The 16,078-nt window shown below is 43.7% G+C and overlaps 1 protein-coding gene across 6 annotated transcripts in view; it reads right to left on the bottom strand.

Annotated features, from left to right (window-relative positions):
- KALRN (kalirin RhoGEF kinase) overlaps nucleotides 1-16,078 on the bottom strand; it is a 270,877-nt gene that overhangs the window by 210,766 nt on the left and 44,033 nt on the right. For all 6 annotated transcript variants that reach the window (XM_040439928.1, XM_040439929.1, XM_040439930.1 and 3 more), the window contains exons 2-3: nucleotides 6,073-6,147; nucleotides 2,412-2,526 (exon numbers count right to left, since the gene is read on the bottom strand). In XM_040439928.1, the coding sequence (XP_040295862.1) occupies nucleotides 2,412-2,526; nucleotides 6,073-6,147 (190 nt within the window). The remainder of the gene's footprint in view (nucleotides 1-2,411; nucleotides 2,527-6,072; nucleotides 6,148-16,078) is intronic.

The following is a 16,078-nucleotide window of genomic DNA, read 5'->3' as shown; positions in this document are numbered from 1 at the left end:
TCAGACATTTCAGGGGAGAGGATGACTGTAGGACAGGAGAATACAGTCTATTGCCGCCTGTTATCAGCCATTTCAGGGGAGAGGATGACTGTAGGACAGGAGAATACAGTCTATTGCCCCCTGTTATCAGCCATTTCTGGGGAGAGGATGACTGTAGGACAGGAGAATACAGTCTATTGCTCCATGTTATCAGCCATTTCAGGGAAGAGGATGACTGGAGGACAGGAGAATACAGTCTATTGCTCCCTGTTATCAGCCATTTCAGGGGAGAGGACGACTGTAGGACAGGAGAATACAGTCTATTGCTCCCTGTTATCAGCCATTTCAGGGGAGAGGACGACTGTAGGACAGGAGAATACAGTCTATTGCTCACTGTTATCAGCCATTTCAGGGGAGAGGACGACTGTAGGACAGGAGAATACAGTCTATTGCCCCCTGTTATCAGCCATTTCAGGGGAGAGGATGACTGTAGTACAGGAGAATACAGTCTATTGCCTCCTGTTATCAGCCATTTCAGGGGAGAGGATGACTGTAGGACAGGAGAATACAGTCTATTGCCCCCCTTGTATCAGCCATTTCAGGGGAGAGGATGACTGTAGGACAGGAGAATACAGTATATTGCTCTCTGTTATCAGACATTTCAGGGGAGAGGATGACTGTAGGACAGGAGAATACAGTCTATTGCCGCCTGTTATCAGCCATTTCAGGGGAGAGGATGACTGTAGGACACGAGAATACAGTCTATTGCCTCCTGTTATCAGCCATTTCTGGGGAGAGGATGACTGTAGGACAGGAGAATACAGTATATTGCTCTCTGTTATCAGCCATTTCAGGGGAGAGGATGACTGTAGGACAGGAGAATACAGTCTATTGCCGCCTGTTATCAGCCATTTCAGGGGAGAGGATGACTGTAGGACACGAGAATACAGTCTATTGCCTCCTGTTATCAGCCATTTCTGGGGAGAGGATGACTGTAGGACAGGAGAATACAATCTATTGCCCCCTGTTATCAGCCATTTCAGGGGAGAGGATGACTGTAGGACAGGAGAATATAGTCTATTGCCCCCTGTTATCAGACATTTCAGGGGAGAGGATGACTGTAGGACAGGAGAATACAGTCTATTGCCCCCTGTTATCAGCCATTTCAGAGGAGAGGATGACTGTAGGACAGGAGAATACAGTCTATTGCCTCCTGTTATCAGCCATTTCAGGGGAGAGGATGACTGTAGGACAGGAGAATACAGTCTATTGCTTCCTGTTATCAACCATTTCAGGGGAGAGGATGACTGTAGGACAGGAGAATACAGTCTATTGCTCCCTGTTATCTACCATTTCAGGGGAGAGGATGACTGTAGGACAGGAGAATACAATCTATTGCCTCCTGTTATCAGCCATTTCAGGGGAGAGGACGACTGTAGGACAGGAGAATACAGTCTATTGCCCCCTGTTATCAGCCATTTCATGGGAGAGGATGACTGTAGGACAGGAGAATACAATCTATTGCCCCCTGTTATCAGCCATTTCAGGGGAGAGGATGACTGTAGGACAGGAGAATACAGTCTATTGCCCCCTGTTATCAGCCATTTCATGGGAGAGGATGACTGTAGGACAGGAGAATACAGTCTATTGCTCCCTGTTATCAGCCATTTCAGGGGAGAGGATGACTGTAGGACAGGAGAATACAGTCTATTGCCTCCTGTTATCAGCCATTTCAGGGGAGAGGATGACTGTAGGACAGGAGAATACAGTCTATTGCTCCCTGTTATCAGCCATTTCAGGCCGGGGAGAGGATGACTGTAGGACAGGAGAATACAGTCTATTGCCCCCCTGTTATCAGCCATTTCAGGGGAGAGGATGACTGTAGGACAGGAGAATACAGTCTATTGCCCCCTGTTATCAGCCATTTCAGGGGAGAGGATGACTGTAGGACAGGAGAATACAGTCTATTGCCCCCTGTTATCAGCCATTTCAGGGGAGAGGATGACTGTAGGACAGGAGAATACAGTCTATTGCTCCCTGTTATCAGCCATTTCAGGCCGGGGAGAGGCTGGTTTATGGGGTCTGCCGAGTTCACCGCAGCAGCCGGTGAATGGTTCCTGAAGCTAGTTGTGCAGAGACTGGCGGGGGACCAGTGAAATGTCAGCGTGGGAGCGGCGAGGGATTGGGAAGGATTAGTTCCTTCTGTTACTTCAGAACATTTTACAAACAGCTGAAAATTTTATCACATTAGAATTCTCCTTTAGAGTATTGGTAAAGAAGAACGTTTCACCGGCTTACACCGCGGTCGCCACCCCTTCCTCAATAATTCACATTATATTGATGGCTCCTTTGTCGCTGTCATGAGCTCCAGACTGCAGTGTTACCGGCCCTTTAAGCAGCAGACATATACACAGCACATATAGGGGGCTCACCTTGGCACGCTGGCCAGATACGTCACCAGCCGGCGCAGGTCTTCTTGTCGTATCCTGTCGTGGTTACTGCGTGCCGGGAAAGTCAGGATTGGGCCTCCTCTCTTATCACGGCCTCCTGGACAGACAGAGAGCATAAAGGGTTAACCTGATACAGGCGTTTCCTTGGTAACGGATATCAGTCATTATGTAAACATTGTATCCTCTCCGCCTTCTATTTCTGAGTCCTTTAAGTGCGGCTATTTTTAGAGTTTGGCTCCGCGCCATTTCTCAAAAATTTCCTCGGCTTCGTTCCCTCATCTTCATTCTTCATAATGTCATCTATGCCGCTAGTTCTGCTAGAAAAACCATCACTCCGCATCTACACCATCTCCCACATGGGCGCAACGTTAACCAGTGGGGCGCTCACCCCTGAACCCTTTCCGTGACTCTGAACTTTGGACTGTGACCCCTGAACCCTGTCTGTGACTCTGAACTTTGGACTGTGACTCCTGAACCCTGTCCGTGACTCTGAACTTTGGACTGTGACCCCTGAACCCTGTCTGTGACTGCTGAAGGTTGGCCCCTGATCCCTGTTTATGACTAATGAGCCCTGCACCCTGGTCCATGACCCCTGCACCCTGGTCCATGACCCCTGCACCCTGGTCCATGACCCCTGGACCCTGGTCCATGACCAATTACAATTGAGCCCCAATCCTTTAGCTCTTGAATCCCAGCCGACAATCCCTGAACCCTGGCCTTTGAACCTTGGCCCCTGAGCCCATGGGACTGTGTCCAAAACCCTAGACATCTAACACTCAGCCACCAACCCTAAACCCGAACACTGGCCCCTGGGCCCCAGTCTCTAGACCCTAACCCTTGTACCCCAACCTCTGAGCTATAATTCTGGCTCTTGAAGATGGGCCCCTGGTCCTGGAGCCACCCTCCGCTGTCAGGGGGCTGTGTGTTACATAATGAGTGACATCCACACATTCCAGGGGCGATCACCCAGCTTTCCTAGGTTCCCGACAGCAGATAAATCTACAAACTGTGTCCACTATTCCAACTGCGAGCTCCAGACAGGTGGAGCGGCCTTCAGTTCATCACACCACTAATCACATGATAACCAGGGGAAAACCAGCCGGAAATATCCGGAAGGAGTGGAAGAGGCAGATGGTGGGGGACCTGACGGACTGAGAGACTCGCATGGGAAGGGGGGGTCCTGATGTTTAGACCCCCCCCCCCCCCCCACACTCCCATAATATAAGTTCAGATGTGACACTGATACACAGAAACAAAACTTCAGAGGTGACATTATTTGTACAGTGACCACAGAGGGTTAATCTCTGACACCCCTCAGACGCTTGTAGTTTGGCGTCGAGTGATCCAGCGCAGATCGTAATCCATAGAAAAGTGGGCAGAAGCTTCTGAAGTGCACAGCCGGCTGCGGATTACTGGATGATCCCAGATTACAGCGGGTTATTCACCGCCACATCTGGCTGAACCGATGACACCGATCCCCCCCGGGGAGGAGGCAGTGACGAGAGCGCCACAGCCAGGAGACAAGTGGTACTGCATGTGCCGTACACACCAGAGGCGGTGCACTACGGGAACCTATGGTGACGGACGCCAGATTACCGGACGTGTCCGTACTATTGAATGCTGGGACACTGATTCACACACTGGTGGCCCCTCATGAGCATCGCCGAGGGCCCTGCGACATCAACACATTCAATTACACCTCATCCGTCCAGAAGCAACAGTCATAGCTCATTACTGAAATAAAAAACGGAACATGAAAGCCAAGTGTGAACACAACATTACAGCAAAGACCGCCACGTGTGAATAGAACCTACGACCAATGACTGCCACGTGGGAATAAAACCTACGACCAATGACCGCCACGTGGGAATAGAACCTACGACCAATGACCGCCACGTGTGAATAGAACCTACGACCAATGACTGCCACGTGGGAATAGAACCTACGACCAATGACCGCCACGTGGGAATAGAACCTACGACCAATCACCGCCATGTGTGAATAGAACCTACGACCAATGACCGCCACGTGGGAATAGAACCTACGACCAATGACCGCTACGTGGGAATAGAACCTACGACCAATGACCGCCACGTGGGAATAGAACCTACGACTAATGACCGCCACGTGGGAATAGAACCTACGACTAATGACCGCTACATGGGAATAGAACCTACGACCAATGACCGCTACGTGGGAATAGAACCTACGACCAATGACCGCCACGTGGGAATAGAACCTACGACCAATGACCGCTACGTGGGAATAGAACCTACAACCAATGACTGCCACCTGGGAATAGAACCTACGACCAATGACCGCCACCTGGGAATAGAACCTACGACCAATGACCGCCACCTGGGAATAGAACCTAAGAGCAACTGTATCTATCTAAAGGTACATTAATGAGAAAGGTTTGAACAGATCAGGTACTGATAGTATATAAAGGACGGGATATTATACACTCCTGATAGTATATAACGGACGGGATATTATACACTCCTGATAGTATATAAAGGACGGGATATTACACACTCCTGATAGTATATAAAGGACGGGATATTATACACTCCTCATAGTATATAACGGACGGGATATTATACACTCCTGATAGTATATAATGGACGGGATATTATACACTCCTGATAGTATATAACGGACGGATATTATACACTCCTCATAGTATATAACGGACGGGATATTATACACTCCTGATAGTATATAATGGACGGGATATTATACACTCCTGATAGTATATAACGGACGGATATTATACACTCCTGATAGTATATAAAGGATGGGATATTATACACTCCTGATAGTATAAAATGGACGGGATATTATACACTCCTGATAGTATATAACGGACGGGATATTATACACTCCTGATAGTATATAACGGACGGGATATTATACACTCCTGATAGTATATAATGGACGGGATATTATACACTCCTCATAGTATATAACGGACGGGATATTACACACTCCTGATAGTATATAAAGGACGGGATATTATACACTCCTCATAGTATATAACGGACGGGATATTACACACTCCTGATAGTATATAATGGACGGGATATTATACACTCCTGATAGTATATAACGGACGGATATTATACACTCCTGATAGTATATAACGGACGGGATATTATACACTCCTGATAGTATATAATGGACGGGATATTACACACTCCTGATAGTATATAATGGACGGGATATTATACACTCCTGATAGTATATAATGGACGGGATATTATACACTCCTGATAGTATATAATGGACGGGATATTACACACTCCTGATAGTATATAATGGACGGGATATTATACACTCCTGATAGTATATAATGGACGGGATATTACACACTCCTGATAGTATATAATGGACGGGATATTACACACTCCTGATAGTATATAATGGACGGGATATTATACACTCCTGATAGTATATAATGGACGGGATATTACACACTCCTGATAGTATATAATGGACGGGATATTATACACTCCTGATAGTATATAATGGACGGGATATTACACACTCCTGATAGTATATAATGGACGGGATATTATACACTCCTGACAGCACAGCATCCTTTCCATATAGAATGCCTGTGATACATCCTAACACACTATACCTGATACAAAGGCCACTTTCTCCTTCAGGCTCGGCAGGACATCAGTAGCTTTCAGACCGTCGTTCCGGAAAGAACCTGAAAAAAAGAGAAAAAAGCGATGTCACGACAGGGAGACCACGCAGAGCACCGAGACATTGCCGCAACGACCTGACAATGAGAACAGAGGACAAGGACTAAACCAATCAGAAGCCGGAATCAACACCGGACAGCGAAATGTACACAAGCGACTGATGATGAAAACTCATCTTCACTCCCAAACAAAGTAACGAGTCAAATAAAGCATGCTGTCAATCAGATCGGCGACTATGCAAATGAGGTAACATCACATGACTCATTTACATAATGTTTAAAGGAGACTATATAAATGAGAGATTTTCTGCATCGCGCCCAGGTAGACGAAGGCGAGACACCGGAACGAATAGATAAAGACTCCAATAATGAATTAGCATCAGAAGCAAACAAAAGAGCCAGAAACAGCCCACATTTATAGGAGTATGAGCAAAAAGAGAACTAACTGCACCCCTATGTACAAGAATAAAACTACTATAATACTGCTCCGATGTACAAGAATATAACTACTATAATACTGCTCCTATGTACAAGAATATAACTACTATAATACTGCTCCTATGTACAAGAATATAACTACTATAATACTGCTCCTATGTACAAGAATATAACTACTATAATACTGCCCCCTATGTACAAGAATATAACTACTATAATACTGCTCCTATGTACAAGAATATAACTACTATAATACTGCCCCCTATGTACAAGAATATAACTACTATAATACTGCCTCCTATGTACAAGAATATAACTACTATAATACTGCTCCTATGTACAAGAATATAACTACTATAATACTGCTCCTATGTACAAGAATATAACTACTATAATACTGCCTCCTATATACAAGAATATAACTACTATAATACTGCTCCTATGTACAAGAATATAACTACTATAATACTGCCTCCTATATACAAGACTATAACTACTATAATACTGCTCCTATGTACAAGAATATAACTACTATAATACTGCCTCCTATGTACAAGAATATAACTACTATAATACTGCCTCCTAAGTACAAGAATATAACTACTATAATACTGCTCCTATGTACAGGAATATAACTACTATAATACTGCCTCCTATGTACAAGAATATAACTACTATAATACTGCTCCTATGTACAAGAATATAACTACTATAATACTGCTCCTATGTACAGGAATATAACTACTATAATACTGCTCCTATGTACAGGAATATAACTACTATAATACTGCTCCTATGTACAGGAATATAACTACTATAATACTGCCTCCTATGTACAAGAATATAACTACTATAATACTGCTCCTATGTACAGGAATATAACTACTATAATACTGCTCCTATGTACAGGAATATAACTACTATAATACTGCTCCTATGTACAAGAATATAACTACTATAATACTGCTCCTATGTACAAGAATAAAACTACTATAATACTGCTCCTATGTACAAGAATAAAACTACTATAATACTGCTCCTATGTACAAGAATATAACTACTATAATACTGCTCCTATGTACAGGAATATAACTACTATAATACTGCCTTCTATGTACAAGAATATAACTACTATAATACTGCTCCTATGTACAAGAATATAACTACTATAATACTGCCTCCTATGTACAAGAATATAACTACTATAATACTGCTCCTATGTACAAGAATATAACTACTATAATACTGCTCCTATGTACAAGAATATAACTGCTATAATACTGCCTCCTATGTACAAGAATATAACTACTATAATACTGCTCCTATGTACAAGAATATAACTACTATAATACTGCTCCTATGTACAAGAATATAACTACTATAATACTGCCTCCTATGTACAAGAATATAACTGCTATAATACTGCTCCTATGTACAAGAATATAACTACTATAATACTACTCCTATGTACAAGAATATAACTACTATAATACTACTCCTATGTACAAGAATATAACTACTATAATACTGCCCCCTATGTACAAGAATAAAACTACTATAATACTACTCCTATGTACAAGAATATAACTACTATAATACTGCCCCCTATGTACAAGAATATAACTACTATAATACTGCTCCTATGTACAAGAATATAACTACTATAATACTGCCTCCTATGTACAAGAATATAACTACTATAATACTGCTCCTATGTACAAGAATATAACTACTATAATACTGCCTCCTATATACAAGAATATAACTCCTATAATACTGCCTCCTATGTACAAGAATATAACTACTATAATACTGCTCCTATGTACAAGAATATAACTACTATAATACTGCCTCCTATGTACAAGAATATAACTACTATAATACTGCTCCTATGTACAAGAATATAACTACTATAATACTGCCTCCTATGTACAAGAATATAACTACTATAATGCTGCCTCCTATGTACAATAATATAACTACTATAATACTGCTCCTATGTACAAGAATATAACTACTATAATACTGCTCATATGTACAAGAATATAACTACTATAATACTGCTCCTCTGTACAAGAATATAACTACTATAATACTGCTCCTATGTACAAGAATATAACTACTATAATACTGCTCCTATGTACAAGAATATAACTACTATAATACTGCCCCCTATGTACAAGAATATAACTACTATAATACTGCTCCTATGTACAAGAATATAACTACTATAATACTGCTCCTATGTACAAGAATATAACTACTATAATACTGCTCCTATGTACAAGAATATAACTACTATAATACTGCTCCTATGTACAAGAATATAACTACTATAATACTGCTCCTATGTACAAGAATATAACTACTATAATACTGCTCCTATGTACAAGAATATAACTACTATAATACTGCTCCTATGTACAAGAATATAACTACTATAATACTGCTCCTATGTACAAGAATATAACTACTATAATACTTCTCCTATATACAAGAATATAACTACTATAATACTGCCTCCTATGTACAAGAATATAACTACTATAATACTGCTCCTGTGTACAAGAATATAACTACTATAATACTGCTCCTATGTACAAGAATATAACTACTATAATACTGTTCCTATGTACAAGAATATAACTACTATAATACTTCTCCTATATACAAGAATATAACTACTATAATACTGCCTCCTATGTACAAGAATATAACTACTATAATACTGCTCCTGTGTACAAGAATATAACTACTATAATACTGCTCCTATGTACAAGAATATAACTACTATAATACTGCTCATATGTACAAGAATATAACTACTATAATACTGCTCATATGTACAAGAATATAACTACTATAATACTGCTCCTATGTACAAGAATATAACTACTATAATACTGCTCCTATGTACAAGAATATAACTACTATAATACTGCCTCCTATGTACAAGAATATAACTACTATAATACTGCTCCTATGTACAAGAATATAACTACTATAATACTGCTCCTATGTACAAGAATATAACTACTATAATACTGCCTCCTATGTACAGGAATATAACTACTATAATACTGCTCCTATGTACAAGAATATAACTACTATAATACTGCTCCTATGTACAAGAATATAACTACTATAATACTGCTCCTATGTACAAGAATATAACTACTATAATACTGCTCCTATGTACAAGAATATAACTACTATAATACTTCTCCTATATACAAGAATATAACTACTATAATACTGCCTCCTATGTACAAGAATATAACTACTATAATACTGCTCCTGTGTACAAGAATATAACTACTATAATACTGCTCCTATGTACAAGAATATAACTACTATAATACTGCCTCTTATGTATAAGAATATAACTACTATAATACTGTTCCTATGTACAAGAATATAACTACTATAATACTCCTCTTATGTATAAGAATATAACTACTATAATACTGTTCCTATGTACAAGAATATAACTACTATAATACTGCTCCTATGTACAAGAATATAACTACTATAATACTGCTCCTATGTACAAGAATATAACTACTATAATACTCCTCTTATGTATAAGAATATAACTACTATAATACTGTTCCTATGTACAAGAATATAACTACTATAATACTGCTTCTATGTACAAGAATATAACTACTATAATACTGTCTCCTATGTACAAGAATATAACTACTATAATACTGCTCCTATGTACAAGAATATAACTACTATAATACTGCTCCTATGTACAAGAATATAACTACTATAATACTGCTCCTATGTACAAGAATATAACTACTATAATACTGCCTCCTATGTACAAGAATATAACTACTATAATACTCCTCTTATGTATAAGAATATAACTACTATAATACTGTTCCTATGTACAAGAATATAACTACTATAATACTGTCTCCTATGTACAAGAATATAACTACTATAATACTGCTCCTATGTACAAGAATATAACTACTATAATACTGCTCCTATGTACAAGAATATAACTACTATAATACTGCTCCTATGTACAAGAATATAACTACTATAATACTGCCTCCTATGTACAGGGATATAACTACTATAATACTGCTCCTATGTACAAGAATATAACTACTATAATACTGCTCCTATGTACAGGAATATAACTACTATAATGCTGCCTCCTATGTACAATAATATAACTACTATAATACTGCCCCTATGTACAAGAATATAACTACTATAATACTGCTCCTATGTACAAGAATATAACTACTATAATACTGCTCCTATGTACAAGAATATAACTACTATAATACTGCTCCTATGTACAAGAATATAACTACTATAATACTGCTCCTATGTACAAGAATATAACTACTATAATACTGCCTCCTGTACACGTGATCAGTGTCGGCCTCTATGGTCCCGGAGTCTGGCGCTATATGCCGTTAATGATATATTGGACCAGTATGTATGTCCCGGACCCTATAGGACGTGCACCGGCAGGAGGTTCACATAACCTCCCAGATCACGTGTTGCATCCGTGTTGTATGATGAATGGCGGGATGATTGGATGTAATGAGGAGCCACCTGGACGGGAGGCTAGCCACGACAGTTCTCAGAGGGACCCCGATGTTACAGTCAGGAGAACACAATGTAACAAAGGGAGGAAGTGAGAAATCGGCACGTCAGCGGAACGTAACGGCGGGAAATTCACCACAAACTGGAAAAGTTCTGCGGGTCCTGAACTGGGGCAACTGCGCTGCTCAGTGCCAGGCGGCTGCCCATACAGCCCCTGCCCTCCTAGGGTGATTTTCACCACTTTCCCTGCACCGCGGAGTCCGCAGGGTTAACGCAGCACAGTCCCTATAAATATGGGAGAAAAATTGGCGGAAAAAGAGCAAATTTTACGACTAAATAATGAAAATATCGCCAACGCCGCGACTGCGACCTCTTGACATAATTCGCGCTCAGACCAATGAATATTCATTGCAAAAATCAACTGAAGTAGCTGAAACTGGCGAACGTTACGACCGGCACCAAAATGATTAACCTCTTCCTCTCAGACAGGAGATACAGCAGGTGGAGCAGAACACAGTGCAGCCTCTGGTCCATCTGCACAGAGCAAAACTGGAATCCATTCACTAGAGATCAGCGGTGACATTAATGAGAATGCCGCCTATCCATCACTAGAGATCAGCGGTGACATCACTGAGAATGCAGCCTATCCATCACTAGAGATCAGCGGTGACATCACTGAGAATGCCACCTATCCATCACTAGAGATCAGCGGTGACATCACTGAGAATGCCGCCTATCCATCACTAGAGATCAGCGGTGACATCACTGAGAATGCCGCCTATCCATCATTAGAGATCAGCGGTGACATCACTGAGAATGCAGCCTATCCATTCACTAGAGATCAGCGGTGACATCACTGAGAATGCCGCCTATCCATCACTAGAGATCAGCGGTGACATCACTGAGAATGCCGCCTATCCATCACTAGAGATCAGCGGTGACATCACTGAGAATGCCGCCTATCCATCACTAGAGATCAGCGGTGACATCACTGAGAATGCCGCCTATCCATCACTAGAGATCAGCGGTGACATCACTGAGAATGCAGCCTATCCATTCACTAGAGATCAGCGGTGACATCACTGAGAATGCCGCCTATCCATCACTAGAGATCAGCGGTGACATCACTGAGAATGCCGCCTATCCATTCACTAGAGATCAGCGGTGACATCACTGAGAATGCTGCCTATCCATCACTAGAGATCAGGGGTGACATCACTGAGAATGCCGCCTATCCATCACTAGAGATCAGCGGTGACATCACTGAGAATGCCGCCTATCCATCACTAAAGATCAGCGGTGACATCACTGAGAATGCCGCCTATCCATTCACTAGAGATCAGCGGTGACATCATGCGATTCCCTCTCTTCTCATTAATGTTGAGGTTTCGGAGGCTTTACGTCTGATCACGGTCTCCATCTTTACGCCGAGTGGCCCCGGCGTGGTCTCACAATTACAGCCTGCAGGCCCTCACACCCTCTGACATCTGCAGAACATTGCGCAGCTCGGCACGAGAACCATGAGCAGTCACCAACCCTGCACCTCTCCCCCTGCACTCACCGCTCGTCACATAACTCCCATACCAAGCACCATTGACTTCTATGGGGTGAGCGGCCGCCCTGAATCGGGGGGTCACATGACAGGGTGACAGACCTAGCTACATCCGTGCCCCTAGGGGGCAGCATTCCCTCCCTCACAGGCACCTTTTCAGTTGGGGCTCATGCACACGGCCGTTGCCCCACCGTGGACGTATTGCGGGCCGAAATACACGGGGCACCGCATCATGGATACGTGTGCACCCCGCATCATGGATACGGACCCATTCACTTGAATGGGCCTGCAAACCCGGAGATGTGGTGTGGAAGCACGGATAGGAACCCCACGGAAGCACTACGGAATGCTTCCGTGGCGTTTCTGGCCATGCCTCCGCACCTACTTTTTTGTGGTGCGGACCGTCTGATGCGGATCGAGGACCCCATTCAACTGAATGGGTTCTGCAATCCGCATGCGGCTGTCCCGCGGTCGGTGCCCGTGCATTGCAGACCGCAATTTGCGGTCCGCAGAAGGGGCAAGGAGCCCTTACGTTCGTGGGCATGAGCTCATAACGGATGTGGACCCATTCACTTCAATGGGTCCGCAAATCCGGAGATGCGGTACGGAACGGAAGCATGGAATGGAACCCCACGGAAGCACTACGGAGTGCTTCCTGTGGTTCCGTGCCTCTGCACCGCAAAAAGATAGAACTTGCTCTATCTTTTTGGGGAACGGACGGATCGTGGACCCATTCAAGTTCATTGGGTCCGCGATCTGCATGCGGCTGGCCCACGGTCGGTGCACGTGCATTGCAGACCGCAATTTGCGGTCCGCAGAAGGGGCAAGGAGCCCTTACGTTCGTGGGCATGAGCTCATAACGGATGTGGACCCATTCACTTCAATGGGTCCGCAAATCCGGAGATGCGGTACGGAACGGAAGCATGGAATGGAACCCCACGGAAGCACTACGGAGTGCTTCCTGTGGTTCCGTGCCTCTGCACCGCAAAAAGATAGAACTTGCTCTATCTTTTTGGGGAACGGACGGATCGTGGACCCATTCAAGTTCATTGGGTCCGCGATCTGCATGCGGCTGGCCCACGGTCGGTGCACGTGCATTGCAGACCGCAATTTGCGGTCCGCAGAAGGGGCAAGGAGCCCTTACGTTCGTGGGCATGAGCTCATAACGGATGTGGACCCATTCACTTCAATGGGTCCGCAAATCCGGAGATGCGGTACGGAACGGAAGCATGGAATGGAACCCCACGGAAGCACTACGGAGTGCTTCCTGTGGTTCCGTGCCTCTGCACCGCAAAAAGATAGAACTTGCTCTATCTTTTTGGGGAACGGACGGATCGTGGACCCATTCAAGTTCATTGGGTCCGCGATCTGCATGCGGCTGGCCCACGGTCGGTGCACGTGCATTGCGGACTGCAATTTGCGGTCCACAGCACGGGCACGGAGGGGCAACGGTCGTGTGAACGAGCCTTTATGCTGAGGTTTTACTTTCTCTCCAGAACCAGCGCCCCTCCTGTCTATGGCCGTGTCTGGTATTGCGGTTTGGCCCAATTCCGGTAACCAGCGGCTTGGACATCTCATTAACCCTTTCAGTGATTGAAATAGACTGCATATCAGACAGATTCCTCAGCAGCAGGAAACGGGTCGGTATTGGCGAGAGCGCGGCCTTCTGGTGGGGGGTTATAGATGGCGGAGGTAACTGGCCGATGAGGGCGCCGGTTTAGGAAACACAAATGGCCACCTCACCGCCTCCTTGTATTTTTGGCCGGCCGTGGATCACAATGTCAGAGACAACAGTGGTCCATCGGCCACTGCATTATATGTTGGTGTGATGGTCGGGCGTACGAGCCTCCAGAATCGCCTCCTCTCCTCGCGCACGCCGCGCTCCTTACGTATGCTTTAATCGGTCCATTTCAGATCTTTCCAGCTGCCGGTGATATAAATGGCTGCGGCAAAGCTCAGATCGCCTCCAGGGGGAGGAGAACGTTCCGCGTTCAGGATGATGGGAAATTCACGTTCTGTGCGTGATGTTCACATCCAGCTTCAATCAATCCTGGCGCACAATACATTCACACGTCACTGATCTGTTACAATGTGTCAGTCTGCTGAACAGTCTGCACTTCAGGATGATACATTGTAACAAACCATCTGCACAGGAGTGAGATCTGTGCGGCTGACATGTACACTGTACCAGCTGCTCAGCTGTGAGAAGTATTAGGTCAGGGCAGTAAACAAGAAGGTCTCCACTCACCGTCAGCAAGCAGAGCTCTTGAAAACAGCAAGGAAGTAAAACAGAAAGGCTACTGGACAATTGCAGAGCTTCTGAGCTGAAGCCTCATTTACATGGGACTGCACAATATCCAGGATAGTCACCAGGGCCCTAGACTAGGGGATATGTTAGGACTCCTCCTGTCGGATGGATGCTGGGAGTTGTGGTATAATGTAGGGTAAAGATGACTGGCGCCAATCATCATGTAATCTATATATATAAAGAAGGACGTATATACAGTGCCTTGCAAAAGTATTCACCCCCTTGACTTTTTCATATTTTGTTACATTACAGCCTTAAGTTCAATGTTTTGTTCATCTGAATGTTATGTGATGGATCAGAACACAATCGTCTGAGTCGGTGAAGTGAAAGGAGAAAAATATATAAATAAAACTATTGTTTAGAAATAGAAAACCGAAAATTGTCCTGTGCGTATGTATTCACCCCCTTTGTTAGGAAGCCCATAAAAAGCTCTGGTGCAACCAATCACCTTCAGAAGTCACAATTAGTGAGATGATGTCACCTGTGTGCAATCTAAGTGTCACATGACCTGTCATTACATATACACACCAGAGGCTGCAACACCTAAGCAAGAGGCATCACTGCCCAAACACTGCCATGAAGACCGAGGAACTCTCCAAACAAGGAAGGGACAATGTTGTGGAGAAGTACAAAAAAATATCCAAATCTGTGAGGATCCCCAGGAGCTCCATCAAATCTATCATAACCAAATGGAAAGAACATGGCACAACAGCAAACCTGCCAAGAGACTGCCGCCCACCAAAACCACGGACCGGGCAAGGAGGGCATTATTCAGAGAGGCAGCACAGAGACCTGAGGTGACCCTGGAGGAGCTGCAGAGTTCCACAGCAGAGACTGGAGGATCTGTACAGAGGACGACAATAAGCCGTACGCTCCATAGAGTTGGGCTTTATGGCAGAGCGGCCAGAAGAAGCCATTACTGTCAGCTAGAAACAAAAAGGCACGTTGTGAGTAAAAAGGCCTGTGGGAGACCCCAAAATGTATGGAGGAAGGGGCTCTGGTCTGAGGAGACCCCAAAATGTATGGAGGAAGGGGCTCCGGTCTGAGGAGACCCCAAAATG

This window comes from Bufo bufo, chromosome 7 (genome assembly GCF_905171765.1).
Source record: "Bufo bufo chromosome 7, aBufBuf1.1, whole genome shotgun sequence".
In the NCBI taxonomy this organism is placed as follows: domain Eukaryota; kingdom Metazoa; phylum Chordata; class Amphibia; order Anura; family Bufonidae; genus Bufo; species Bufo bufo.
The sequence above is the reverse complement of the archived record's forward strand: the minus strand, read 5'-3'. Positions and strand labels throughout refer to the sequence as shown.